At 44.2% G+C, this 27731-nt stretch overlaps 1 protein-coding gene across 1 annotated transcript; it reads left to right on the top strand.

Annotated features, from left to right (window-relative positions):
• The first annotated feature begins 1036 nt into the window (after positions 1–1036).
• Positions 1037–27533, top strand: kif5c (kinesin family member 5C). The gene is made up of 27 exons (XM_072717470.1): positions 1037–1084; positions 1448–1579; positions 8812–8899; positions 9235–9308; positions 11894–11998; positions 12084–12132; positions 12210–12265; positions 12499–12586; positions 12887–13011; positions 13178–13282; positions 14188–14336; positions 15161–15309; positions 16951–17126; positions 17542–17610; positions 18060–18266; positions 18440–18583; positions 19734–19922; positions 20084–20201; positions 20595–20671; positions 21187–21296; positions 21381–21482; positions 21583–21643; positions 21920–21991; positions 22117–22221; positions 22632–22848; positions 23110–23227; positions 24270–27533. Exons 1-26 carry the CDS (start codon positions 1055–1057, stop codon positions 23217–23219), a joined length of 2907 nt encoding a protein of 968 aa, XP_072573571.1. The 5' UTR covers positions 1037–1054; the 3' UTR covers positions 23220–23227; positions 24270–27533.
• Positions 27534–27731: the final 198 nt, after the last annotated feature.

Consider the following 27731-nt stretch of genomic DNA (forward strand, 5'->3'; position numbering starts at 1 on the left):
ATGTCTTGCTCATCAACCGGTTTCATTACAGTCCCAGTGATTTTGTGAATTCCTGTAAAAACCCTTAGGAGGAACATGTTTTGAACATATTAATTTGTGTGCCACTTCAGACAAACCTTTTCCCTGTTACTTGTACTTGGGGGAATGCAGGGGAATTAAATACATATAAATATATAATAGGATGTTGTATGAATGTCTCTCTTCCTCATTTGACGGAACACAATTTTCATTATTAAAATAACGTTAAAGTACACATTGGTGTGTGCTGAATTTGTCTAAGACCTGGAGATTCCAAGCTGTCTTTTTGTCACTGCTCGGAGATTTCGGTCATTTCGGAAACGTTTTTCGGATCAGACGTTTTCCGGTGTGGCCTCTGATTTTTTATTTTTTTTTTCCCCCAAACGCTAGATGGCGTTACCTTCCCGTTATTAGTGCGACATTGGTGTGTTTTAGTGTAGGTAATTTGCAGAACCACTCTAGAAACGTGATTTTCATTCACAGATGTGTTGAAGTCATTATATTTTCAAATAATTTTATTTGTATATTTGTCTACGTATCATTAGTTTTAAAATGAAGTATTCGTGAGATTTAGTCTAGGAACCTGCGGCTGATCGAAATGGCTTTTCCTGTGAAATTGTACCATATTCATAATCATTATTCTTCTGCATTATTCCTACAGTAGCTTGTTAAAACAAGGGTGTAGATTTGGCTAAGGACGGTCCCTACCAAATCGTGGTACAACCGTGTATGTTTACGAGGGACGGGGTGTTCAGAGCTGATTTGGTCCCTACCAACGTTGAAACCAATCTTACACTCTTGTGTTAAAGGTCAGATTACTAATCTTACCATTTTTCTGACACAGCAAATTCATTTTTATGTTATGCTTGCATTTTTAAAAATATGTAAATAAAGCTGCAGGGTATTACAATCGGATAGATAATGCTATTTTGCTTTGTGCACAGAAACCCTTACTCGTGTGTTGCACTACAAGCCCCATAATCCCTGGTTTTAATAAATACGCATGCGTCCTGGCCGACTGACGTAATCGAAGGAGATGCAAGCCGTCTTGGAGGTGCGATGCAAGGTAGAGGGACCTGGGGACAGCTCCTGGTGCTGAGGCAGGATGGCATCGCTTTCACTGGGTTGCGGATTTTGAAGTCTGCAGCGCTTGTATTCTTGCTCAATAACGACATTATTGCAACTTTCTTGTTTCTTTAAAGTAATTTTTCTCTTTTCAAAAAGTGTTTAATTCATATCGTACTATTATTAAATACCGAATTGGTCCAAAAAGATCCAATCGGAATATACTGCTGTAATTGATTTTCGCAGAACAGCATTGGTGTGCGGCGGCTATTTTTTTTCTATTTCCATATATGCTGTTTCTGCATATATGTTTTTTCTGAATTGTCTGCACATTAATTCTGGTTAATTTGGCCTGCCTGGATAGAAAGAGATGGCGGATGCAGCCGAGTGCGGCGTGAAAGTAATGTGCCGTTTCAGGCCACTGAATCAATCAGAAATCTCCAGGGGAGACACGTACATCCCTAAATTCAAGGGCGAAGATACCGTGGTCGTAGCGGTGAGTTCCTGCAACAATTTTCGCTTCTTCTGTACTGTAGATCATCATGGACGTACTGAGCTCTTTTGCAGTTTAGGTGATAAAAATGAATTGTGGTTCAAAAAGCGGACGGACGCATGGAAAGGCAACGTCCCAGCAAAGCGCAGCGGTGCGCTTAAGCCAAGCATTGCGCAACATGTGTAGGCACTTTTTAGACGAAATCATTCCGTAGGTATCTGCCAGGGATTGCTTTTTAACTTCTACATCAGTTTTAAAGGTAAAATAACAGCATTTGCAAGCAAAACGTTTGCTAAATATGTTGTGATTTTGTTTGTCTTCCTCAGTGGAGCTTTGTATGCGCTTTAATTTGGATCTGAACGGACAAAGCGCGATAAGGTGCTTTATACAGACCTGTCTATAGTGTACAAATATACAAAACTTGTAATATACACATTAATACTGTGTTTATATGTCTGTCTATATATATATTTTTTTTTCTACAGATCTATATTTTTTCTCAAATGTAAAAGGAAGAATGACCAAAATCAAATTTAATAAATGAAGTTTATAAAACAAACTATACCAAGTTACCAAATACACACATTTGTAACCTTTGAGGTTTAACGTTGCAGATTAATGTGGATAATATTCGTCATAGTGGACCACAATGTGGCCATGTTGACACAGTTCTTCGGGCTGATACCTTCCAAGCGTCTGGAAAAAGACGAATGAATGCATACACAATGGCAAATTTACTCAAATCAGTAATGTGGACATTTGCCTTCCCGGACGTTTTTCTTTGCCTGCTATTGCAGTTTGGTTCCAGGCTCTGACATTTAATCAGAACAAGAGCATCGGGAAGGATGAAATGATCCTGAAAACATCTTGAGTTCATTCAGGTCTTATCGCTCGTTATGTTGGTGCCACTTTTTCCACTTTTAAATTACATTTTAAATTACAAGGGAAAAGCCGTGTATTTTTAGGTTATGTGTTCCTCAGTGTGTGTGTGTGTGTGTGTGTGTGTGCTGTTGACATCTCCACTGTTCTATTATAAATGTCAGTATAACTCTTTAATCGTTATGTCAAGTATTAAATGTAACATTTCCAGTATTTCTTGTATTGTTTAAAATCAGTGTGGCAGTGGTAAAATTGCATATTTGCAACGTAATATCAGCAATACCTCAGATATTACTAAAATAGTGGTAGTCAACAGTGCCTATCAAAAAAAAGTAGAGCACCAAACTCCCTTTGACAAATAAGTTAATTACAGAAAATATGTGATATATTATAATAATAATAATAATAATAATAACAATAAAAATATGATTTCTGTAAAATAGCCAAAATAGCATAAAATACCACTATCCATCAGTATTAGGAGGGCACTACCCTGTATAATGTAATTTCATATTTTGGGGGGGTTTAAGCATGAATGAAAGTCAATGCAGTAAAATTCTTGGGCTTTAAATGTATATTTTATTTAACTTGATTCATACCTTTTCCTCTTATTGACCCAGTGATTGTACTATGAAAGGCTTCGGAGTGACATCACAGTGCAGTTATAGTATTTGTCTGACCTGTGTGTATTTGGGGTCTGTTTCAGTGTGTTTCTGCCCCACATGTGTGGATCTTGTCTGGAGCCTGCTGGTGAGCATCAGAGCTCACATCGCACACAGTCAGGTCCAGATGCACAGTTCAGGCTAGGGGGCACTAATGAGAATGTGCTCCTTCAGTAATAGTGGGAGGACAGCAAGGTGACCATCCCCCTCATCCCCTGACACATCATGCCTTTGTCTGGACAAGGAGAAAACAAGAGTTTGGGACAATGAAGCTGAAGGGAGGAGAAGCTTTCAGATCAACAGTGGAGAATCTGGGTCCATCAAGGGCTGCAGGCTGTTGGTTTTCTCTCAGCTCGGCTCTGTTTTAGGGAAATTCTTATCAGGACAGTGTCTGAGTTTACCAGGCTCTCCAGGTATAAATCAGTTGTTAAGAATAATTTGACGAAGGCTTCCTCTGATTCTCCTTGGAAATGAGCTACTCCCCCCAGATCCAGAAGACATTGTCAGGGTCTGGAGGTGGAAAACTATCACAGATAAAATAGCACTTCACCACTAACCTGCTTCCGAAAATCCTTAAATAATGGAGGCAAGTCAATTAAGCTTTTATTTTAGTGATGACTCACACATGACAGGAGAAAAATGGACTCTCATTTTAATTAGATTCCTATTGCTAATGCAGCTTTATAGCAGGCGTTCTGCTTCAATCTGATTTTAAGGCAGGTTTAAAAGGTTCCTGGGTGTGTTATATGGATTAGACAGTACTGAAGTTGAAGGTGCATTATAGATTAAAGTCAGAATTGTCATTGCAAAACCCATCTAATGTCACCGAGTATGCTGTAGAAGCCATTTACCTTACAGTCGTCACATCAGCTCTGCACCCATGTGTGGCCAGCAGAGCCGATTTAAAACCATAATAAGTCAATTAGTCCAATCAGGAACAGCGTGGTTTATGAACTGTGGGTTGGTGATCAGTCACCATGGAAACACAAATAACCCAAACCTCGTGTTTGCCCTGGTTTGCCCTCAGCTCGCGGGATTCACACGAAGGAGACCCTGAGGACAAACCGAAGACTCAGTCAGGGGCTAAATTGTTAAAGCACTGACTCTCATCTGGCTGATTCAGTCTGATATCTGACACCTTTGGGAATGAAGGGCCTGGGAAATGCCAGAAATTGTTTCACAGCAAAGAATGAAACACCGTGTTTCCCTTAATGGAGAACTGAGACGGGAACAGGCTGTGATGGTCTCCATGCCATGGGCATGTCCTCCTGCCCATGCTCCCCATGAGACACACAGATGATAGCAAGCCTGAGGGGTAGCCCCCTGGAGCAAATGGTGGTTAAGGGTCTTGCTCATGGGCCAAACAGTGGCATCAGTCTGCCAGCCCTGGGATTTGAATCGGCGACCCTCCAGTCACATGCACGGAATGCATAGACCTATGTGTGCCATTGGTCTGAGATGCCATGTATTTTGCGAAGCCCATCCAGTCAGCTTCACACCATCTTAAAATGGATGGACAGCACAGAAAAGAGAGAGAGAGTAAGGGGAAAGGGGGGAGAGAGAGAGAGAGGATGTTTGACATGTTGGCGTGCTGCGAGCCCCTTCCAGCCCAGCACCTGTTCCCTCACGATGAACAGCCCCCCCCCCCGCAGGCTTACGCCTGCCATGACAATGGCAGCACCGGGGCACCCCTGTGGCACTCGGGCATGTGTCGCCTGCTGTGTAGTTCCACTGTTGCTGGGATTGCCCGTTTGGGCGCGGCCGTGGACTTTACGTGACCTCTCCCCGTGTGTGCGGGTTTCCGTGTGCATGCCGCAGGTGAAGCGCCCAGTCTGCTTCTGTCCTTGTGTGTGGGTGTTACCATCATATGGATCAGCATCCTGTTTACCAGGTTCTGGGCCATATGCCCTCTGCATTCTGGGATTGGCTCTTCATTCCCAAAGGCAGCCTGTGCCCACTGGGCTCTCGGGGCGTCCAGCAGTTCCGTTTTCATGATTAATTTACTCTCTTGCGTTCGGTGTGACCTTGGGAGTGACAAGGTTCAATAACTTTATTTAAAATATTTGTTCATAAAATTTTAGTTGGTGATGCATTAGCCTCATTTGAAAAGAGGTAGAGCTGCACTAAGCTGAATAATGGGTTTGTCAGGATGTGGAATGTTACAGAAATGGGCTGTTCTCCATGCCATAATGTAGTGCTATTGATTAGGGCATTTTGTGTATTTCTATGTTACTGTAATTCTTTGTTCTTTAGCTATGTCTGAGCCAGGATATTTTTAATGAACAAAAGAAGGATCACAAATGTTCTGTTGTCCAAAGCATTTCATGGCTGTTTGGATTAATGATTAGAGGGCACTTTTAAAATATAGAAAGAAGATACTTTTATTATGGTTCGAGACAGGAACAGTAATGATAATGTTTAACGGAGTGTCCAAAGTATACAGATATAGTATAATTGCAGTGATTATTTGACTATTTAGTACATATAAAGAGATTTGGCTTGAAGTTTGGCTTCAGTTAATGTCCAGTTTGGCAAAAGGACAAATACATAGGAGTATTTTTTCCACTTCTTTGTTTAATATATATATATATATATATATATATATATATATATATATATACACATTATATACATATATGCATATATATATATATGCATCTGTCATGTAGAGATACTGAAGTGATTCGATGTAGAAGAAGAGCTTGCACAAAAAATGTCTATCAGACTCTGCAAATGGGTGTTATGATTTGAGTACAAAAAAGCTGTTTCAGTTGCCGATGGTGATTTTCAGTCGAAGGTAGACACTCATAATTGACTGTTTGAAAAAGACTTGCGGGGAAAAAGCTGACAAAGGCTGAGCATAGTGCAAATGCCTTGTTTGATCTTTCTGATTGTAATGATTTTCGAAGCCCTTCAGTGGAATTCATCAGAAAAAAACGAGGGGGGGAATTGATGTGACTGGAGGTGGTTTTACTCCTTCAGGGACCTCCATTGTGATGCTTGTCTCCATGGCGATGGCAGCACATTGTCATTAGGTTTGATTGCGGGACCTTGGGTGAATATTTATGTTCACGGAGGTAGTTGACACAGTGTCTGAATTGTGCTCAGACATGATCCACAGTGATTGTCTTCTCCCGACCTCTGAATGTGTCTGCCATCGACTCTGAATTCGCTGATTATTTCAAGAGACTGACTCACGTAATTGTGCTCAACTGTTTGGCAAATCGATTTCACACCAAAGATAACAGAGAATATCCACAGACATCTATAGAATATCTAGCAGACCATATACAATATCCTTGTTTAAAGTATGAATAGGTCTAAGAAACCCATGTTATTAGGCATTACTTTAAGCTTGTTTTGTGAGACCAACTGTTCCCCTGTGATCTCTGTTCCCTGTAGGGATCCATCACTATGGAGATGATGAGCATAACAGCACTAAGATGTTGAGCTCCATTTGTCCTGGTGTTCAGTAGCCATCATGAGGCAGCCATGAGCTATGATCTGTCCTGCATGATGTGTGATGGATGTCAGCCCCGTTTTACTCTTTGATGAACACTTTGATGACTTAGTCCATATATGGTATGCTACAGGGCATGATGCCGCTTTAGCCAAAGGTGGTTGAGGTATTACTGGGTAGATGGAGAGCTTTCATTCTTTGTGCACGTGACCATTTCCATGTCCTTGCTAAGTTGCCGTGGGATACTTAGAGTAGTCAGAGTGGCTTCTCCTTGTGGGATACGGTTCCTATGGCAACTCATTTTTTGCTGTGATGGTATGACCTCTAACAGAATAATGAAACATTGAAAAAGAGAGAAGTTATTGTTTTGTTGGGGGAGGGCAGACATTTAAAAGGCACATTAATAATTTCCCACAGGAGTCTGCTGTTTTAGGATATATCATGCTTCAGGCATTAAATAGAGCTTCTCAGTGGTGATCCATCAGGAATATTCTGAATAACCATTTACTCATGTGGGGTCTGCAAAATTCAGACCATGTTTTCAGTCCCATAGGATGTATAATAATGCTAGGACTACATGTCAAACTGGAGTAATGCAACATCTGAAAAGGTTTGGGTTGTGTGACTAAACTTTGTTACGAAAGGCAACACAAACCCAGACATTTGGGGTGGGAGTGGGGGGCTCTCACACAGACTCAGGAGCTAAAATGTCTCCTCTGAAGATGTGAGATGACCAACCCCCTACCCCCTGAGCCTCTCTGCTGCAGTGGCTGATTAATTCCCTCTTTACTGATGTTGTTGCTCACCTGTGATTGTTTACTTTAGATACACTGATTCTCTCCAGCCTCCAGGCTAATATCACCTGCTCTATTTCTATTTCATGGCACACAATTACAACGGAGGGAATTTAGGAGGCCGACACTGAAAATAGCACTGCTGAATGTATGCATGCCTGCTCACTGCACATTTCTATGTGCCAGGAGGACGTGTATGGAATTCCTGCAGCTGTAGATCACATATCATGCAATGGGACTATTGTGTTGCACATGCTGGTTACCTACTGGGTTGATGCTCTTAGTCTGTGGCTTAATGTCTGTATTATTAGCCCTGAGCTGATTGCCACTTTGGAGCACAGCATCTGTGGATGCTGGTTCTGGGCTGAATTAGGACCTGTTCAACCCAGCAGGTCACCCAAACCCAGTGACCTTCAAAGAGTCCACAGGGTGTCTGCTTATTGCATTTCCAATCCCGATAGATTCGGAGTGAAGAGAACTGCATTAGTGTTGCATCTTCTGAAAGCAGGATTGAAAAGGATTACCAGGTCTTCAGTACTCACAAGAACAAAAGCAACAAAGATGTCAAAGCTTAGCTGGAGAATTTTGGGTAAAAACCAGTCCAGAGCATGTTCTGCTAAATTTTTACATTTTAGTGTATTACTGTTTAATCACCATCTGATTAGGTTGATGATTCCTAATCAGTTATGATCCTAAATGACTAATAAACTTCACAGTAAAATTTAAGGCTGTTGTTATAATTATTTTTTTGAATACTGTCTCTAGCTCTTGGTTTCTTCTCAGTGTTTTCCGGTTATTCTGTATTCATCCAGTCATTTTACGGTCATCTGTATTCTCAGCAACATGGAGCTGTGTTCATTTCAAATTGCAGCCACTTAAATCCCACTCCTCTTGAGGCTCCTCCTCCCAGATTCTCATTGGCAAGTGCCAGGCTGTGTGATTGTAAGTGGTTGCTGGTTGGCTTGGCATCAGGATGACTCATAGGCACCAGCGTCTGTTCTGGGCTCACCTGCCAACGCTGAAGGTTCAGGAAGATGAGATATGGTGGAAATAGACCTGAGATTCAAGAGACCTCCCACACACATTAAATGCAAGGGAGGAATCGCTGTGTCATTACATGCCTGCTGTTTATACATTTTTGTAAGATGCACAGTAATTGGTTTCGCTGTTTGAGTGCCTTCACTGGAGTCATTTTTGAGTCCTGTAAATGCTGTCACCTGCCATCTTTTCCATCCATCACATAGTCAACAGCCTGTGTGACTTCAAATAACATTAGTTTAATTGTTCTGTAACAAAGTTTTGGGGTCTGTACATATCTTCCCCCTTTATATCTGGGCCAGCAGGTTGGTAAAGCATAAGAGCTGGACACTGGTTGTGTGGATTTCGGTTGAGTATCTTAGATTCACATACAGAGACTGAGTAACTCTGTCCTTCCTACAGAGCAAGTCATATGTTTTCGACAGAGTCCTACCCCCAAACACCACCCAGGATCAAGTCTACAGCACCTGTGCCAAGCAGATCGTCAAAGGTACCCACTCTCCTGTTATTCGATTGGTTATTTTTCTTTGACTGTCTATAGCCAGTTGTTGCTGTACCTCTGAAACAACATCATAATTGGAGGCACTTGTAAAATGGTGGGTTAAAATTAAAATGGGGTAGAATTTGGTTAGTGAGGGGTGGCAGCCCTTTGGAGAATTTCCACCATTTTGAATGCTGTTTTGCATCCCGATTGAAGAGCTTGAGTGACTCCTGACGTGTGAGATCGTGTTTTTCGAACAGCTGGTCATGTGTAGAGCAGACCACCCGTCTAGGTGTCAGCTGGTTGTATTTTTTATGCTTCACAATATGACTTGGTCATTCCAGATGTTCTGGAAGGATACAATGGCACAATCTTCGCTTACGGACAGACGTCTTCGGGGAAAACTCACACCATGGAGGTAGGTGTGCGTGGACCCCTCAGCTCTGGTCCATTATAAACCCTGGTTAGAAATCACACACACAGTTCATATATTCCTGTGATTGTGGGTATTCTCCATTCATTTCTATGGGCAAAAAGAAATACAAGACTTCAGGCATTTTTGATTTTTCGATTGAATTTACAGATCTTTATAAAATTGTGATTTTTATTTTTTTTATTGTGGGGACCTGAAAAATGTCCCCACAAGCTATGAAGTATCAAGTTTCACCACAATGTGGGAAATACAAACCCACACACACATACACACCAACATGCACACTAACAGAATGACTGATTCATGGCTCTTTATTGCATGGCTAAAGCAATTACAAACATGTTTTATTTACAGCTAGGCTGCTGTTATAAATTGAATTATGCTCGGGGAAGTCACATCATGAAGTGTAAAACACTGGTAGTACTGGTAATAATCAGGTTGTTAAATCACATTGGCCTTAAAGCCGGATTAAAAGCAGATCCTAACCTCACCTTATCAGGGCTCTAAGCAGCGTAATTTCTGAACACAGTATAGCAGGTGTAGCCTTTGGCTCTAAGAAGTACAGTGGTACCTCAGTTCTCGAACTCATTAGAACTCAAATTTCTTAAAAGTCAAACTAACCAGTTCGGGGAAAAAATGACCTAGAACTCGATCTGAATCTCAGAAGTCGAACCGTGAATGCCGACCTAAGATAACAGGGAAATGAGTAACGCGGCACGTCTCTCTGCGGAAACAAAGGGTAACGCTTCAGTCTCAGCCTCACATTCGCTGTGATAGCATTGTGCATGTTTACACTAGCTGAATACATATATTTAGGCAGAAAAAATACATTTAGACAGTGATAGTAACAGTAATTGTTATTATATAATAAAATACATTTATAAATAAAGATTTCTTATTAATTATTTTAATATCATTAATAATAAACCATTAATACATTTAATTATAATAATATTGTCGTGCCGAGCGGGGACAGAATGGAGACAAAGACGCAGATGTCAGGGTATCGGTATTTAATTACAGGTAAGGCAGGCAAAATACAGACTGACAATACAATGACCGGACTGGGGAAACAAACTGAAACACAGACTAAAAACATAGGACTAATGACAACAACCAGAAACAGCTGATCACACGGGGATTCCACAAGAGGTTAATGAGGGGGCGTGGCACACGGGAGGAGCGGACGATCGGGGCAGGACACATTGTTTGGATACATTTATTTTCTTACTTTACAAATTACTGTTTTGATAAATGCGCTTACATGTGTTTGGGATAGTATATGCTCTTCTTGTTTTATCCTGGCCATTTTGTGCTTAAATAGTAATAAAAAACATATTTAGGTGTAATTTTTTGGGGCCGGGAACCGATTAATTGGTTTTCCATTATTTCTTATGAGGAAAATTCGATCAGAACTCGAACTTTTTAGGATTCGAACCTGAGTTCTGAACGGATTAAGTTCGAGTTCTGAGGTACCACTGTATTATATTTTACAAAAAGCTAGTAATTCTGTGGTTACTTGGTAGATGTGGGTTGCCTAAGCAGGTTCATTAAAGCACTGTCCACTGTGTGAAACCTCCCCCCAGTCAGTCTGTGAAACTCTATGGCCGCTTGTTCTTCTGTCATTCTGGGAAAACCCTCGGTGGTGAACTCAGAGAGCGCACTGTGGCATTTATTAAGCCTGTCACGTATGTGTTATGAACATTCCTCCTGCCTCTATGGATGAACGCATCGATCATTCGAAAAACAAAAAGCGAAACTCAATAAACGTTCACTCCCACGCTAGTTCATCTCCACCGCCGCTCCACGATGCATCGTCTGTTTTTCGTGTTTTAAAAATAGAGCGTGCCGAAGAGACGTGTCACTGGGTGCTCTTCCAGTAGAGCGCCTCCCAGCAGGTATTCTCGTGGTGCTTTGGTGTATCAGGACCAATGGCAGAGTGGGGGGTTGTGGTGCCGCGTTTCCCAGCAACGCCAGATTTCCATGGTGCCAATGATGGTGGCCGGGCCAAAACTCGCAACAGACATTGCAAAAAAAGGTAATTATCCCTTCATCAGATCTGTGGAGATCGCCATGGAGATGACAAGCCAGTCTGCTTGAAAATAGGTCAGCCGTGTATATGAACCAGACATCAAATATGCCACTAATGGGAACTCAGTGCCTGTACAGGACGCCGCTCTGCAAGCAGGACTCTTGGGGTTTTGTGCACTCAGGAGTCTATGGAAGCTGGAGGAACAACTGTGGAGTTCATTTTGCATCATAATATTAATTGCTTATGTCCTACTGTACCATGGAAATAACTTGGTTTTATTTGACACTGCTCGGAGCAGTGACTGGGATATGTGCCCTTTAACAGGCCTTACCAGATCCTGCTGTCATGTCTGACCTGAAAAATGACTAGTCCCTGTTCTGTGATGGCACCAGGCTGGCTCAATGTGACCAATACCTCGGGGCTTTCTGATGGAGATGTGGAAGCTATTGGCTACTCTGCTTGTGTCCTGCCCTTACGCGTAAAGGAGGGCTTTCTCCAGACAACTACATGTAGATCACTCCCTCTGTCCCCACCCCAGGGCAAGCTCCATGACCTTGGGCAGATGGGCATCATTCCCCGCATCGCCCGTGACATCTTTGACCACATCTACTCCATGGACGAGAACCTGGAGTTCCACATCAAGGTGCGGGCTGAGGTCGCTGAATGTTCATCCTGTGCCTCTGACGTTCAGTCAGTTAGAAATGTATTTTTCACTTGTCTTTGCACAGGTCTCATACTTTGAGATTTATCTGGACAAAATAAGAGATTTGTTAGACGGTAAGTGGCAACGGTTCTCACGCTGGTGTTTGGAGGAAGAACGACAGGTATTGACCCAACTTTTTCTTCTTCCTAAGTGTCCAAGACCAATCTCGCCGTACATGAAGACAATAACAGAGTTCCCTACGTCAAGGTAGGAGAGCACCTGAAGGCAAACGTGTCTCACAGCTTCCTAATTAGCACAATCCTGGGAGCATTAGGTGCCATGTTAACATGGTGCTCCATTTGACGCTCTTAATTCCATAAGTTCAAAACAAGATGTCAGATAACAGCATATCAGACAAATTAAGGGTCAGATTTCATTAAAGACAATGTGATGACTAGTAAATACACTTAAGAAGGTGGTTAAGTGCATCATTAATACAGGGCTGCACGGAGAGGTTCGTCTCCAGCCCTGAGGAGGTGATGGACGTCATCGATGAGGGAAAAGCCAACCGACATGTTGCTGTGACAAGTATGTATCCCCCCACAGGCACATGGCAAATTCTCACTGCCCCAAATTCCATGTAGACGCCTCCAGTCCTCATCTTGCCAGAGGAAGCTCCTTTGGATTGGACGATGATTGCTGTGAAGATCAAGCCAATTGTAGAGCCCACATTCCCCATAGCAACGTCAGCCTGTATCTATGTATACAATGATTTGGAGTTTTTAATTAACATAAATTAGCAGTGATGTTTGTAGGTTACCCAGTCATTTCATATCTGTGGTGGCCGTGCTAGATGTTCCCAGATCATACACCTTGTGTTTCCTTCAGACATGAATGAGCACAGTTCGAGAAGTCACAGCATCTTCCTGATCAACATCAAGCAGCAGAACGTAGAGACAGAGAAGAAGCTGTCCGGGAAGCTCTACCTGGTGGACCTGGCTGGTAGCGAGAAGGTGAGGATGACCCACCTGGCTTTGCCAATCCGATTTTGACCATTTGGTGGCCAGGAGGGGTAGTTTGAGTCTCTGTCAGGGTGGTTGGGCAGGGTGGGGGGATGGCGGGTCTCAGAAACTCCACTGCTGAGATGATGCCTCCTCTCTCATTCTCTGACATTTTCAGGTCAGCAAGACGGGGGCAGAGGGAGCTGTGCTGGATGAGGCCAAAAATATCAACAAGTCCCTCTCAGCCTTGGGGAACGTCATCTCTGCCCTGGCCGAGGGAACTGTAAGCAGTCCTCTCTCTCTCTCCCTCTGCTTTCTTGACCTCGCTCTCTCTCCCTCTCTCTTACTCCCCCTTTCTCTCTTTCTCTCTCGTCCTGCCTCCCCCAAGGATCAAGACCTTGTCACGTGCACAGTTACACTGGTCCAACTTGCAGTGAAGTGTAAATCTGGCTCACTCCTGAGAAAAAGAGAGTATAGATAAAAGTCAAATCAAATTAAATAACTTAAATATTAAGGGAGGGGTTAGTAGGCTAAAAACAAAGGCTAAATAGAAGATACACAGAAGGCTATATGTAAAAATACTATTTAAAGAGGCAAATGTGTGCAAATGACATTATATACAGATATCAAAGTGAACAATGATGTGTAATGCTGACATAAGCTGCAGTGAAGCGGCAATAATAATTAACGTACATTTATAAAAAAGTCATGGAGTGTGTTGAGAAACCCGATGGCCTGAGGGTAGAAGCTCCTTTGGGCCTCTCTGATTTGGCCCAAGAGGAGCTTCCATCCCTCCTTCTGATTAGCAGGTTGATTAGCATGGTTAGCATCTACACCCATGCATGTTGTTCTACACTATAATGCAAGGTAATGGCTCCACTTGTCTGTGTGGGTTTCCATATGTAACCTTTGACTGGGTCGAGGATCCAGGCTAGATGAAAATGATGCAGTGGGTATGTGACCTGGCCTGATTTGGAGCCATTGGCTATGACATTAATCTGGAAATGTACCTTTAACGGGGTCGCTGATATCTGCACATCACCCAAGATCATATTTTTAAAATACTACAGGCAGAGGATATTCTTCATGTTTCCAAAATGTATGTGTGCTGGTTCCGGTGAACTGAACAAGGATCAGAATATTCCAGAAGGGGTCTGATCAGTGACAGCAATGTCTCCCCATGCGTAGAAAACCCACGTGCCATATAGGGATAGCAAGATGACCCGCATCCTGCAGGATTCACTGGGTGGGAACTGCAGGACCACCATCATCATCTGCTGTTCGCCCTCCATCTACAACGAGGCTGAGACCAAGTCCACACTGATGTTTGGGCAGAGGTGAGCACAGAGGGTGCGACACGCTAACATTCTAAAGGAAACCCCCAAACCTTCCAATAAGAATTCTGAAGCACCTGAAGTGATGCTATCAACCTCTATTTACAGTGACAGTCAAACGTCTGGGCATACCTACTGAAAATCATAAGCGTACCTCAAGGTTATGTAGTAAATGTTATCATGTGAACAAGTAAAGAGATGCAGATGACCTAGCCCCCACAATCCCTTAACCTAAACCGTATTGAGCTGGTTTAAGATGAGCTGGATCAAAAAGTAGAGCAAGGTAGCCAACATGTGAACAGGCATTATGGAAGCTCCATCAGGACTGTTGGAGATGTATTCCAGGTGACCAAGAGTCCACAATTTTGGAACCTGTTCCATGGAGGGCCAGTGTGGGTGCATGGTCTCTCAATCAGCCATTAACAGTGGGTCCCCAGAACCAGAGTTGAGAACTAGTGTTTTATTATTGGCTGATAGAGAGGTCATCCCAAGACCACCCACACTGGCCACCCCTGGTCTAAAACATTTCTCTTGGTTGTTGCAATAAGTGATATGTGTTACTTCTTTTTCTAAATGCCATTTTCTGTAAGGTGAACAACAGCTACAATATAGACAAATATACTAAAAGCAGGTGTGTCCAGACCTTTAACTGGTACTGTACTTTCTGTTCCATGTATAACTAGCATCATTTGTCTTGTGTTATGGAGCTCTGTAACTTCTTTAATGGCTTGGGGTAATTACACCTCGCAGTAAAGTTTATCGAGTTCTAACGTCTAAAGCCTCGTTTTAGCAATGATGAAGGTCTCTGCCTCTTCGTTCCTCTGTAGAGCCAAGACCATCAAGAACACAGTGTCTGTCAACCAGGAGCTGACGGCCGAAGAGTGGAAGAGGAAGTACGAGAAGGAGAAGGAGAAGAATCGTGGCCTGAAGCTCATCATCCAGCGGCTAGAGATAGAGCTGCTGCGCTGGAGGAAAGGTGAGCGAAGGGCCGGGAACGAGGTATTGAGGGGAACCGAGAGTGGCCAGCATGCGGTGGTTAAAGAACTGGATAAACTCTGGGAAGGGGGTCCTGTAGTTGTACACAGGACCTCTTCTGTGTACAACTACAGAGAGCTACCTCATCTAGCAAAGATCAATATATTCATTAGGTTTTACATTTCTTATTGAACTCTTGTTGCTTCCATGTCCTTGACAGTTTTTGACTTTTTTTGGGAATGTAAGTTTGTCATGCAGAAGGTATTCGACTAGCAAATGATCCTCTGAGTAAGGGAATATGACATTTACGTGATCCTTGAAGATCTGAGGAACACGAGGAGATGAAAACCAAGCATAGATAAAGGGTTAATGGCCTTATTAAACAGAACCACAGCCGTTGCCAGGGCTGCCTGCCTTCTGCATTAAAGGGACGTTTCTGCAGTCTGTCGGGTGCTTATCGCTGGGTCATTTCCTCATCTGAATGGACAGGAAGTCGAAGCTAAATGATGCAGTGAATCATATCTGCAGCAGCATGGGATTGTCTTTGAAAAGAAGGCGCCTAAACTCTATTACACCACAGAAGATGTGGTCAGAGTCGCCATAGAAATATGCAGCTTGGGTGGATTTTGTTTTAGTACCAGAAGTTGGATTACAGTCGTAGCATGTTGGGAAACTGCTGTTGAACCATTCAGCGAGAAATTATTAATTAAATATCTATGTTTAGAAGCTACTTAAAGGTAAAGCAGTTATTAGTTATTAGTTGGTTGTGTAACTATAGATATATGTAAGCTTGGGGGACTGATTTAGGAGGGGGAGTCAGTTGACTTGGTGAGTTGGTAAAATGCAGAGTTTGGAGAGCTGAGTCAGTAACAGTCACAGAACGGGGGTCACGTCCGGACCAGGACAGATCGGGAATGGATCAGGGACGGATAATCGCTAGACACTGATCTGCTGACAACCTGCCGTGCCTCCCAGTGCTAGGTTCTGGCGTCGGTCTCGCTAACACGGGGTGGGGGGGGATTAGCTGTGGCTACAAAGAACGGACAGGTCCACCACTTTCCTGTCGGGGAGGGGGTGGGTGGGGGCGCCTTTGGCCACCATCACCTGTGGCGGTGCCGCCCAAATTCTATGGGATTTAGTGGATCGTCTTTTTATCTCAATCTGGTGCAGGGCAGCTTAGAACCACAAAGAGACGATGACGAGTTGCACGGTGTGGCAGGTGGCGTCTCTACCTCTATCTGTCCGGTCACATGCTCGGGTTTAAATGCCACCAGACAGCCCTCCCCACGCAGCCCCCTCCCCCGCTGCTCCGGTGTATGCTGGAAGGTGTTATCAGCACTACTGAGTCTCTGTTGTTGTTGCTGGAGTATTTAGCCGATAAGCGTCCTGCCTTATCTCACTCTGCCCACACAGCAGCAGAGTTTTACCGTGTTACTTTCCGTAAGTCTTTCATTTATCTGCTGTTTATAATCCAGCGGTGGTGCCATACTTGCATCTTGTGGCCGTGAGATTTAGGGTCATGCTCAGATGGAAGCTGACTCTACGGCAAGGGGAAGTTTTACGGACTGTCGAAAGTTTACCTCTGCCAAAAAACAGAGGTATGAAAGGAACCCAGGCAGGTGCTACCTACCGCCCCCTGCAGGTGAGTCTGTGCCCAAGGAGGAGCAGCTGAATGCCAAGGACCAGAAGAGCTTAGACCTTGGAGAAAACATACCTGTCATCAGCGCTCTGGGTCCCCCCGAGAACCTGCTGTCTGCTGATGAGAGGACCAAGTATGAAGAAGACATTGCTGAGCTTTACAAGCAGCTGGATGACAAGGTGGGACAGAGGGGGGTGTTGCTGGATGATGTCATGATTTTTTGACATGCCCAGTAATTTTGTTGTTATTGGGTACTGACTCTACAGCCTCTTTGGAAACCTGTTAGTTGCCCCATGTGATTTTGAAAAGTAACATATCAAAGTACTGATTGTCAGACCTTTTTCTCAATTACTTCAAAATTTTCAGTCCTCTTTCATGTCAATATATATATAAGTTTATTTTTATTATTATCACAATTCAGTAGAAATAAACTTTTAGCTTGGCATGCTAAACCCCTGAGAGGATCAGCTCATGCTTTGCTGCTGTCATATGCATGAAATCCCACGTTTCCCAGAAAATGATGTTTTATATTATAAATGATTACAAATGATGAGTAGATGCCCTGCGGGTCTGACGTGTGCAAACACTCCCCAGGACGATGAGATCAACCAGCACAGTCAGATGGCCCAGAAACTGATGCAGCAAATGCTGGACCAGGATGAGGTGCCTTTTTATTCTTTACCTGGGAGGGGCCCAGAATAGGGGAGAAACAAACAGCAGAGAGAATGACACAGAAAGTTATTTACAAATGTGATTAAATTGTAGCTTCTTTTAAATGAATGTTTTCTTAATCAGAATTTTCCATTTTCATGTAAATTATGTCATTAAAATCAGATTAAACAAATGTGGAATTCTGAGCTCAGTAATCTGGTCTCTCTCCGTACAGTCAGCTGAAAAACACTGATGCCATCTGGTGGGCATAATTGGTACAAAAGAACTTAATCCTCATTAAACAGCAGCAGTATGGGCGGAAGTTAATGGTTCTCTTTAGCATGCATGTGATTAATCTGCCCTGCATTCATTTTAGGGACATTGCAGTAGAATATGGTGGCTTACAGTGTAATAATGTTTAATGTGAAATCATGGTGTGCAAACAACCGCGTCACCTGCAGCTTCTGGCATCGACTCGGCGCGACTACGACAAGATTCAGGAGGAGCTGTCGAGGCTGCAGACGGAGAACGAGGCAGCCAAAGAGGAGGTGAAAGAGGTGCTGCAGGCCCTGGAGGAGCTGGCGGTGAACTACGACCAGAAGAGCCAGGAGGTGGAGGACAAGGCGCGGGCCAACGAGCAGCTAGTGGAGGAGGTGGCACAGAAGACGGTGGGTGTGGGGTCCGGGGCGGGGATACAGGCTGTTACAGAGAGCTGCAGGGCTGGGGTTTGGCAGGAGATACAGGCCGTTATAGAGAGTTCTAGACTCGGGGGGTGTTTGAGGGGTAATTGGCTGGGGTGTGGGGTTTGAGCTGACTGTGTACTCTGCATCAATGTGCACAGGCATCCCTGGCAACCATGCAGAGGGAGCTGACCCAGCTGCAGGATGTCAGCTCCCACCACAGGAAGCGGAGCGCTGAGGTCCTCGGCCTGCTGCTCAGAGATCTGGGCGAGATTGGAGCTATCATCAGCACCAGCGACACCAAGGTGAGCCCCTCCTCACTACACAGCCTGATCATCAGCACCAGCGACACCAAGGTGAGCCCCTCCTCACTACACAGCCTGATCATCAGCACCTGTGACAGTAAGGTGCAAACCCACCTCCCCCCCCCCCCCCACCATGTCCCAGACATATCCCCATCATCAGCACCAGCGACACCAAGGTGAGGACCCCCCCACATCCCAGACACACCCCAATCATGAACACTGTAATGAAAGGCTATCTTGGAGAATAGGCAGGGGGCGCCATCTGTCTAACAAAGGAGAGTCATGACTGGTCTCACTGATTCCTACCACCTGTCCATTCTTACTCTTCAGATATACAGTATTGGTGTGTTTCACTTTTGTTTTTACCGTGACCCTCAACAGGGCATGTATCTGTGCGCATGTGTTTGTGCATGTGTGTCTGTGTGGTTATGTGCTGTCATTTCGAACTTTGATCTGTGTGTGTGTTTCAGGTGCGTAGGGAGTGACTGCCATTTTAGTTTTGTCAATGTATGTTGTATGCTGTTATTCGGATAGGAAGCTGGGTATAGGGTTTCTCGTTTTTTTCCTTTCTTTGCACTTAGGTTAGTTTAGGTGTGGGTTGCGTTCGGAAGCTGGGTTTTGTTTGTTTTCGCTGTAGTCACTCCTGAGTCCTTTTGCACCGGGTTTATTTGTTCTGTGTCTGTGGCGTGTCAATAAAAAACAGAGAAATACAAGCAAATACCCCTTTGTCCACTTGTGTTCCCTTGTATCACACCCTGTCTTTCCTTTACTCCTCCTTTACTCATTCATTCTGTTACGCCCCAACTCTAGACTGGGGCTCGCAACAGTGTGTGTTTGTGTTTCATTATTCATCTTTCTCTCTCCTCTCCTCTCCTCTCTTCTGCTCTCCTCTCCGCTCTGCTGAAATAGCAGGTCCTCCTTCACTTCCCCCAGGGATCTGTTTCCTTCCTGTCCCTCCCCCCTCTCGGTGAACACAGTGCTTAGCTATTAGAAACCCCCCCCTCCCCACATCATGCCATGATCTTGTTCTCTACCCGCTGCATCTGTCACGGTCAATTCTCATGCCTTTGTGTAGAAATATTAGTGTTAGTTTGCATTTGCCGTGCAAGCGAGTGTGACCATGTGGCTGTGTGACGCCCCCCCACTGCAGGTAACTGAGCCGAGCGGAGCCATTGAGGAGGACTTCACTGTGGCGAGACTCTACATCAGCAAGATGAAGTCAGAGGTGAAGTCGCTGGTGAACCGAGGCAAGCAGCTGGAGACCTCCCAGGCTGACATCCACCGCAAGATGCAGGCCAATGAGAAGGAGCTGGCTGCCTGTCAGCTGCTCATCTCCCAGGTACCCACCAGAAAGGGGTGGAGTCACTCAATGGGGGGGGGGGGGGGGGGGGGGGGGGCTTGCTTTAATTTAAAGAATGGTGGGGCTGGTTGGTTGGTGTCAGAAGAATCCAGTATGGAGCTCTTCTGCTTAATCACCACCCCCTCCTCCATCCCCAACAGCACCAGGCCAAGATCAAGTCCCTGACAGACTATACACAGAATGTGGAACAGAAGAAGAGGCATCTGGAGGAGAGTCAGGATGCCCTGATGGAGGAGCTGGCCAAACTCCACGCTCAGGGTGAGGCCTTCAGGCTCCTGCCAGTTCTTGGTTAAACTTGCCCTGGCCCTAAATCCTCATTTGGGAACCAAGAGAGCAAAATCTACTTCAACTCCAGAATGTATCAGCAGTGCAGCCACACAAAATGACACCTGTAGGGAAATTACAATGGATACATTGGCTTTGTTATAATAAAATGCAGTTACACATACACTGCACATGGAGAGTGGTATTACTGATAAGTAAACTGACTTTTGAAATTCCTGTGTAAGCATACAATTGGAAGCTGTCATGGATACAGTGATGTGAGAGAAATCCATCTCCAGTTGCCCTTAAAGAGACATGCCACATGCAACAGGATGACATCACCTCTGCCGTAGAACTGCCACCAGCTGCATGTGTTATGTCCCACAGAGAAAATGCATGAGATGTCAGTGATGGACAAGGAGAAAGAGCACATGAGCAGGCTGCAGGACGCGGAGGAGATGAAGGTCAGCGCTGCTGCTGGTTACGTTTCCCAGAGAGCCAGGTTCTCTGTGATTCCCTCGCTTGGGAACCACAGTGCCTTCTACTGTTGATGAGTAGCTTGTAAGATGCTGGTTGGACCCCAGTTTGGGAATAAAATTAAAGCTAATGTAATTAACCCTGAATTCAGGGATCTGGTAAGCAAACCTGTAATTGTAATTGAGGAGGCTGATGTGACAGATAAGGGAGAAGCAATTTTTTTCATCCTTAATTTAGTAAATTAATTATCTCCTTCATTTCATTAAGAATGGTGTGGTCTGCGTGACGATGTCAGGGACATTGGTTATTCAAAACAAGATTATTATGTAAATTTTTGGTGCCACGGGCAACAATGCTGCTCTGCCCCAGAATCACTACTTGACTGAAGTATGGGACCTGGAAGGCTGCTGTCTGGATGAGTGGCACTCTGGGGGGGCAGGGGTGGAAGGCCTATGACCTATGACCTGTGTGCTGTCTAACCACTGCCCCTACCCCTCTACAGAAGGCCCTGGAAGAGCAGATGGAGAGCCACCGGGAAGCTCACCAGAGGCAGCTGAGCCGGCTGCGTGATGAGATCGAGGAGAAGCAGCACACCCTGGATGAGCTCAGGGAGTAAGAGGCCCTGGCCTGGCTGGACTTTCACACTGTCACCTTCTCACTCACCCACGCAGGTCTTTGACTCTCACTCTCCTTAAGCCTCAACCAGGGTCTGCAGCTGGAGCAAAGGAAGCTGATGGCCGACAACGAGAAGCTGAAGGCGGAGGAGCAGGAGAAGGATGCGGAACTGCGGAAGCTTCTGTAGGTGTCTCCTAGATGTCCACACCTTTCTGCCATTACTGGTGCGAGATAGAAAATGACTGTTCCTGACTAACTTACCGATCATCTACCCATGCTTCAGTCTGCTGGAGGAGAAAAGGCAGCAGGCCAAAGACGACCTCAAAGGTCTCGAGGAGACTGTGGTAAGTGCTGCCTAAGGACATCAGGATTCACATATTACATTTGTTCATTGCCACTAATATTAGACTCCAACCTTATATTTTTATTTAAACCATCTAATAGTTCAGGTTTAGGACATTTGTCAAGAGTAAAAACTCCTTCTGGGAAGTTTATGTCCTTATGTCCCATGCCACCTGCTCTCCTGTACATCCACCTGTAGATAATATGCTAAAGGATGCTTGGGCTGAGGCTCCTCTCTGCTTTCTTTCTCTGAAATGCTGTGTTCTGTGTTTGCACAGTGCAGGGAACTTCAGTCCCTCCACAGCCTACGAAAGCTCTTCGTGCAGGACCTCACCACCCGTGTCAAGAAGGCAAGTCGTCACATCTTCCGCCAATGCGCAGCAGGTCCTCCTCTGTGAGCGTGGCTGTTGAAGAGTGTGGTGTGCTCAGCGACGCGCCCCCTGGTGGTGAATGACATTTCCTTCTGTTCCTCTAGAGTGTTGAGCTGGACTGTGATGATGCGGGTGGCAGCATTGCCCAGAAGCAGAAGATCACCTTCCTGGAAAACAACCTGGAACAGCTCACCAAGGTTCACAAGCAGGTAGGGAGACCATGGTGAACAGGAATTAAACATATGATTAACTAAACAGGAAGCTGCAAAGAAACATATTTTGATTGTAAGAGTATTCCTGAGGGAAAGTAACTCTAATCCCTCCACTGATAAAATGAACATCTTACAGCAAACATTGTCAACAATGTTTGTTTCTGCAAGCTGCCTTGTGGGGGTGCTGGATCACCACTGACATAATTAATTCTGAAGAGTGTGGGTGTTATGAAAATGAACAGGGCAATTGTGAAATCTAAAAGTGGTCCAGTCATTAATAGAAGCTGGATTTCAGGCACTAAAACTGTACAGACCCTGGTCAGATTGTCACATTGCTGGTCACTGGTTAGGTCAGTACACCGGTTATGTCGTTACACTAACCTGCGGTGCCCCTTTTTGGCCCCCAGCTGGTGCGGGACAATGCGGACCTGCGCTGCGAGCTGCCCAAGCTGGAGAAGCGTCTGCGTGCCACAGCCGAGCGCGTCAAGGCCCTGGAGTCGGCCCTGAAGGAAGCCAAGGAGAACACGGTGCGCGACCGCAAGCGTTACCAGCAGGAGGTGGAGCGCATCAAGGAGGCCGTGCGCGCCAAGAACATGGCCAGGAGGGGGCACTCCGCGCAGATCGGTGAGAGCACCGCAGTACTAGGGGAAATAAAAATCAATGATCTGCTGATCTAGTTCTACTGTATGGACATGGTGCTGAAGCATTGTGGTATCACCCTTCTGCATTTTCACACCTTCCAGCACCAGTTAAATTATGTCATTTTAACGTATAGGCACCTGTCTCCGGAAATGACAGTCGGGGAGTATGGAAATGGGAAGTTAACTCTTTTTTTGGGTCATGAGACTGGCCGCAAGTGAGTTCCCGTTCTTTTTTTTTCCACAGCTAAGCCCATCCGGCCCGGTCACCACCCTGTGGCCTATCCCTCCCCAAGCCATTATGTCCGTGGAGGTGGGGCCGCTGGTGGCCAACAGCATCGCCACAGCAGCAAGTAATGGACTGGGTGAGTGCCAAGAGGGCTCTCTGAGGCGTCCGGCCAGGTGCCTGTCTCAAAAAGAGTGAAACAATGGAAAAAGAGTCTGATTTGTGATCTGAAGCTGTTCAGCACCCATGACTTGAAAAATAAACAATGAAACACTCAGTAAGACAAATGGCAGACCTTTCAAAATACTGCATTACACACACAAATCAGAGACTAAGTTTAGACTAAATTTAATACTAAACAACACTTAACACTAAATTTACTATCAAATGATGAAATTCAGACACATTACATACAGTTTCTACACACCACCTGGCCTGTCTGCATGTCTTTGTACTGCTGAAGGAAACTGAAGTATCACTTTCGCAGCCAGTATTTTCGTAGTTAATATTTCGAATTCATGTAGGCAATGACTTTGCTGTGAATTAATGAAAGACTTCACTAGAGGGCGATAAAACCTCAAAATAATGGCTTTCTCCCGCAAATCCGTTGAACTACAATGAAGCCAGTGACGTGTGTTCTGTGGGATCTTCCTAGCAGGGCTCTCCAACTCCGGTCCTGGAGAGCTACTATCCAGTAGGTTTTCTATCCTACCTGGCTTCCGATGAGCCACACCTGTTCCTGGTTTATACTTGAGAACAGGTATGGCTGAGCTGGAGATCCCTGCGTTAGAGCATAGGGCACAAGGCAAGGCTACACTTTGGACAGGACATCTGTCCAGTGCAGGCCAGGTACATGTATATATATACACACATACACACACACACGTTTGTATTCGTATATTTAATGGGACTCACCATATCTATGGGAAAAACCCTAATCGCAACAATTACAACCGTAACCCCTACCCAGCCCTAACCTTAATCAAACAAAATGCAAGACTTTTGGCATTTTTAGTTTTTTGATTGCAGTCACAGATTTTTGTAAAATTTGGTTTCCTCTTGTGGGGACTGAAAAAAATGCCCCACGAGGGCAAAATAACGGGTTTTACCACATTGTGGGGACATCGGGGTCATAATAGGAGTGGCTTCTCACCTGCCATTGTCACTTTCTTTTTCTGCAGAAGGGGATTCCGGGCCAGCAGTATTCAGAAGGCTTGCCCATTGGTACAATTACACCCCCCCACATGCCACTTGACCTGAAGCTACCCCCCCCCACCAATCACAAACACACATCCCAAATGATTCATTACCTCAACCACGTCTCAGAGGCTCAGCAAGTGTCTCGACTGATGGAAGCAAAACAAGAACTATGGACCAAACCTCCACCTCCTCACCTTCAAGCCCCTGGCTGGCTGAGGTTCACCAGATGGAGAAACCCCTAGGCTGAAAACTACTGCCTGCATCTCCAGACCCCCTGCAGCAGCTTTGACCCTCCCGCCATCTGAGGGTCCTAGTCACTGGCAGTATTCTTAGTGACTCCCATGTTCAAGTTCAAAAATCTTTGGCTTTGTGATTTCTGTGATCCTACTCAAAAAGCCACTTTGCCCCCACCCCCCTATCGCCCCTCAAATGTTCCAGAAAACTAAATAAGTTAAGTCAGAAGATGCCACAGCAGCATCTCCTAAATAAAGAATTCCTTCATGTAATATTTAATGTGATGACTGTTTGTCTTGGGGGCCCCATGTAAATACGTGGTTTGATTAGTGGTAAACACAGTCGCAGCAAACACCCACATTTCTGATTGGCCGTTCGTGTCATGTGACCTGCCTCCCTGTCTCGTGATTAGATTTGTTTCTGGACGGCTTGTCATATGGTGATACCAGTAAATCCCCCACCCCCAAGAAACAGAAACCCTCACCTGTTACAGTCACTTCATTAGGAGGGAATTTACTGTATCCCTTATCTTCTGAAGGAAGAGCAAAACATGGAATAAAATTGCTGAGGATTTAGGGTTTAGACCTGTTGGACACTTACACCCTCAGGAAGGGCACGGGGGATGTTAAATCTTCTCTGGGTGGTGGGAAATCCCTCCCCCCCGTGACAATGATCTCTCTAGCAATGAGGCCTCTTGTGTCCACCAGAACGGACAGTTTGTTGTTTTCGTTCTATTTGCACAAACTTAATTTATCTGTACGTTTTATTTTGAACTAATTTCTGTTGCTTTTACATTTTTTTTACATGCTTTTAGTGTGTTTTCAGATGTATGATTGCGTTTAATTTATTCAGCTGTAATTTTTTGTCCAGATATTTTATTTATTTCGCACTTATGAAAATGTTTACAAAATTATCTGAAATGGCGCAAGATGAACACGGACCTGTTTCTATTACCATGGGTGTAATGTTCAAATCGACGGGACAGAAAAAAACTTGTTATACCTTTTTACTTCGGTGCGTTTTCATTTGACCGGGCAGAACGATACAACACATAATGGCTGGCCCGGTGCTATTTCTTCATAATCTTTAATCCTAATGGTTCCTGTAATATTCAACCAAAACCAAAGTATGACTCCTTGTAGTTGTTTTTTTTTCTGGAAGGTTTACTATGGAAGATTACGTTTGATTATAATGGCAGTGATGCTGATCAGCAAATCAGTCCATCGTGCCGTGAAAAGAAAAAAGGTGGCCTTTTAACGAAGCTGTTTTTTTTGTTGCTGAATTTATGGTCACGTTTGCTATTTCCATGTTCCCCCGACTATGAATTATACAGGATCGCTGGTCATTAGGACTCCGGGTTTATTTTTACATGCATGCGAGTACGAATTCTCATGTAGAAACTCGCCTGTGCTGATTAAATGAATCGGTTAATGTATAAAGATAATTTGTCTTTTGACAGAGTAATCAGAGCAGTGTGCCAGCTGACCTTGGTCTACATGCATATACTACTGTGCACCTACAGTAACTTCACACGACCTTACATGCCTTAACTGTGGACCTGCAGCCCCCCCGACCCCCTACTCAGCAACCGGTCTTCAGGTTACGGACTTTCTTTCGATTCTAATTTTTTGTACCTAAAACTGGACTGATCACATTTTTTCCTGAATGTAAATTTGCCCTGTTTGTCAAAACAGTATAAATCAAAGCATTTTGCCTAGAAATGTACTTGTCATAAATTCATTTTATTTTTTCTAAACAATGGTTTTCATGTTGGTTATTAATCCTGCTAATAGCCCCGAAAGGTAATCATTACTAACAGTTTCCTGCTGTCTGTTTTCACACGTTTTGCCATCATTTAACAGGAAATGAAACTCACACACCGGCATTTCCTACCTAATGGCATCTGGGTGTTAGTCTGACATTTTCTACATTTATAGAGATACTTTATAACCAGACTCCGTTCTTCTTATTTATTTTTCATACCTTTATTAAAGTATGTATCCGTTTTATTCACTTCTGTTTTGAGATAAGGTTGCTCGTGTGTTGTTTGGCGTATCTGCGCCTGTCTTGTCTAACACACTGGACAGGGTCACGTGAAGAAGGATCCTTCATCAGTTAATACTGAATTTAAACGTAGGCACCTGATGACCATAATCCCAATCAGCCCTGTGCCGTCCAAAGACTGAAATGTAACTCAGAAATTCTTCATGCTGATTTTGCCTCCAAATCATGTGTCGCAGTGATGTTTGACCTTAACTTTGAGGTACAACTTGTTAAATAAACTTGCTTAACATACTTAAGAAAGTCTTCTGCAGCTTAATGCCAGTTATTGGGTGTGTTCACATCACCCCCCTTCCCCTCCACTTCAGTTGTACTGAATTCATTCCCCTGGACGTGATCTATTAATCTAAAGCTACACCAAAACGAAAGATTGCTTAATTTTTCAATTCATGGCTATTTTTCACCCATCTTGTCAACCCCAGGCAACTGATGAATGTATACTGAAAGTTACACGATTGTAAAGTTTTGAGCAACTTAAAACCCAAGCTTAAATATGATGCACTGAAGACCTAAGCCCGGTTCCTCTTCGCTACCATCTCAAACACATTTAAATTTCTTCTCCAAAATTGAGCGCAAACGTCCCGGCGACGATACTAATTGGGGATTAAGCTTCCATCTATCCGTCCATCTAGTGGATCCTTTGGGTATTTTGCTGTGGCGTAACGTTTGTCCATTTATCTCGTGAAACGTGGCCGTGTAAACTGCAGATGTGTCATGCTGTATGTAAAACATCCTTTTTTATACGTTAATGATGTGCTAAGTTAAATATACATAGGAGTAAATGGAACGATCTACCAGTTAAAACTGGGTTTAAAATCGACACCACAAATAACACTCCCAGTTAATAAATCACCTGTAGTTGGTTTGTATTTTGGCTAATGCCAGTTATTACTGTACGGTGTATTTTTTAAGCGTGGAAAAAGGTATAAATAAAGTCGTATAAAACTTTACATCTATGTAAACCTCTATGACTCCTCTGGGATCTTTTTCAGGCTTAAACATGGAGCCGAAAACGTGCTTTCTTGAAAATAATTAACATGTCAGATAGCCTACCTGAGGGTGCGTGTCAATGGTTACTTAATCTTAGGGTTTATTGAATTTCAAAGACTGCTAAATTTACCATCGGGTATAATGTGAATTATTAATGC

The sequence above is a fragment of the Paramormyrops kingsleyae genome, chromosome 1 (genome assembly GCF_048594095.1).
Source record: "Paramormyrops kingsleyae isolate MSU_618 chromosome 1, PKINGS_0.4, whole genome shotgun sequence".
In the NCBI taxonomy this organism is placed as follows: Eukaryota; Metazoa; Chordata; class Actinopteri; order Osteoglossiformes; family Mormyridae; genus Paramormyrops; species Paramormyrops kingsleyae.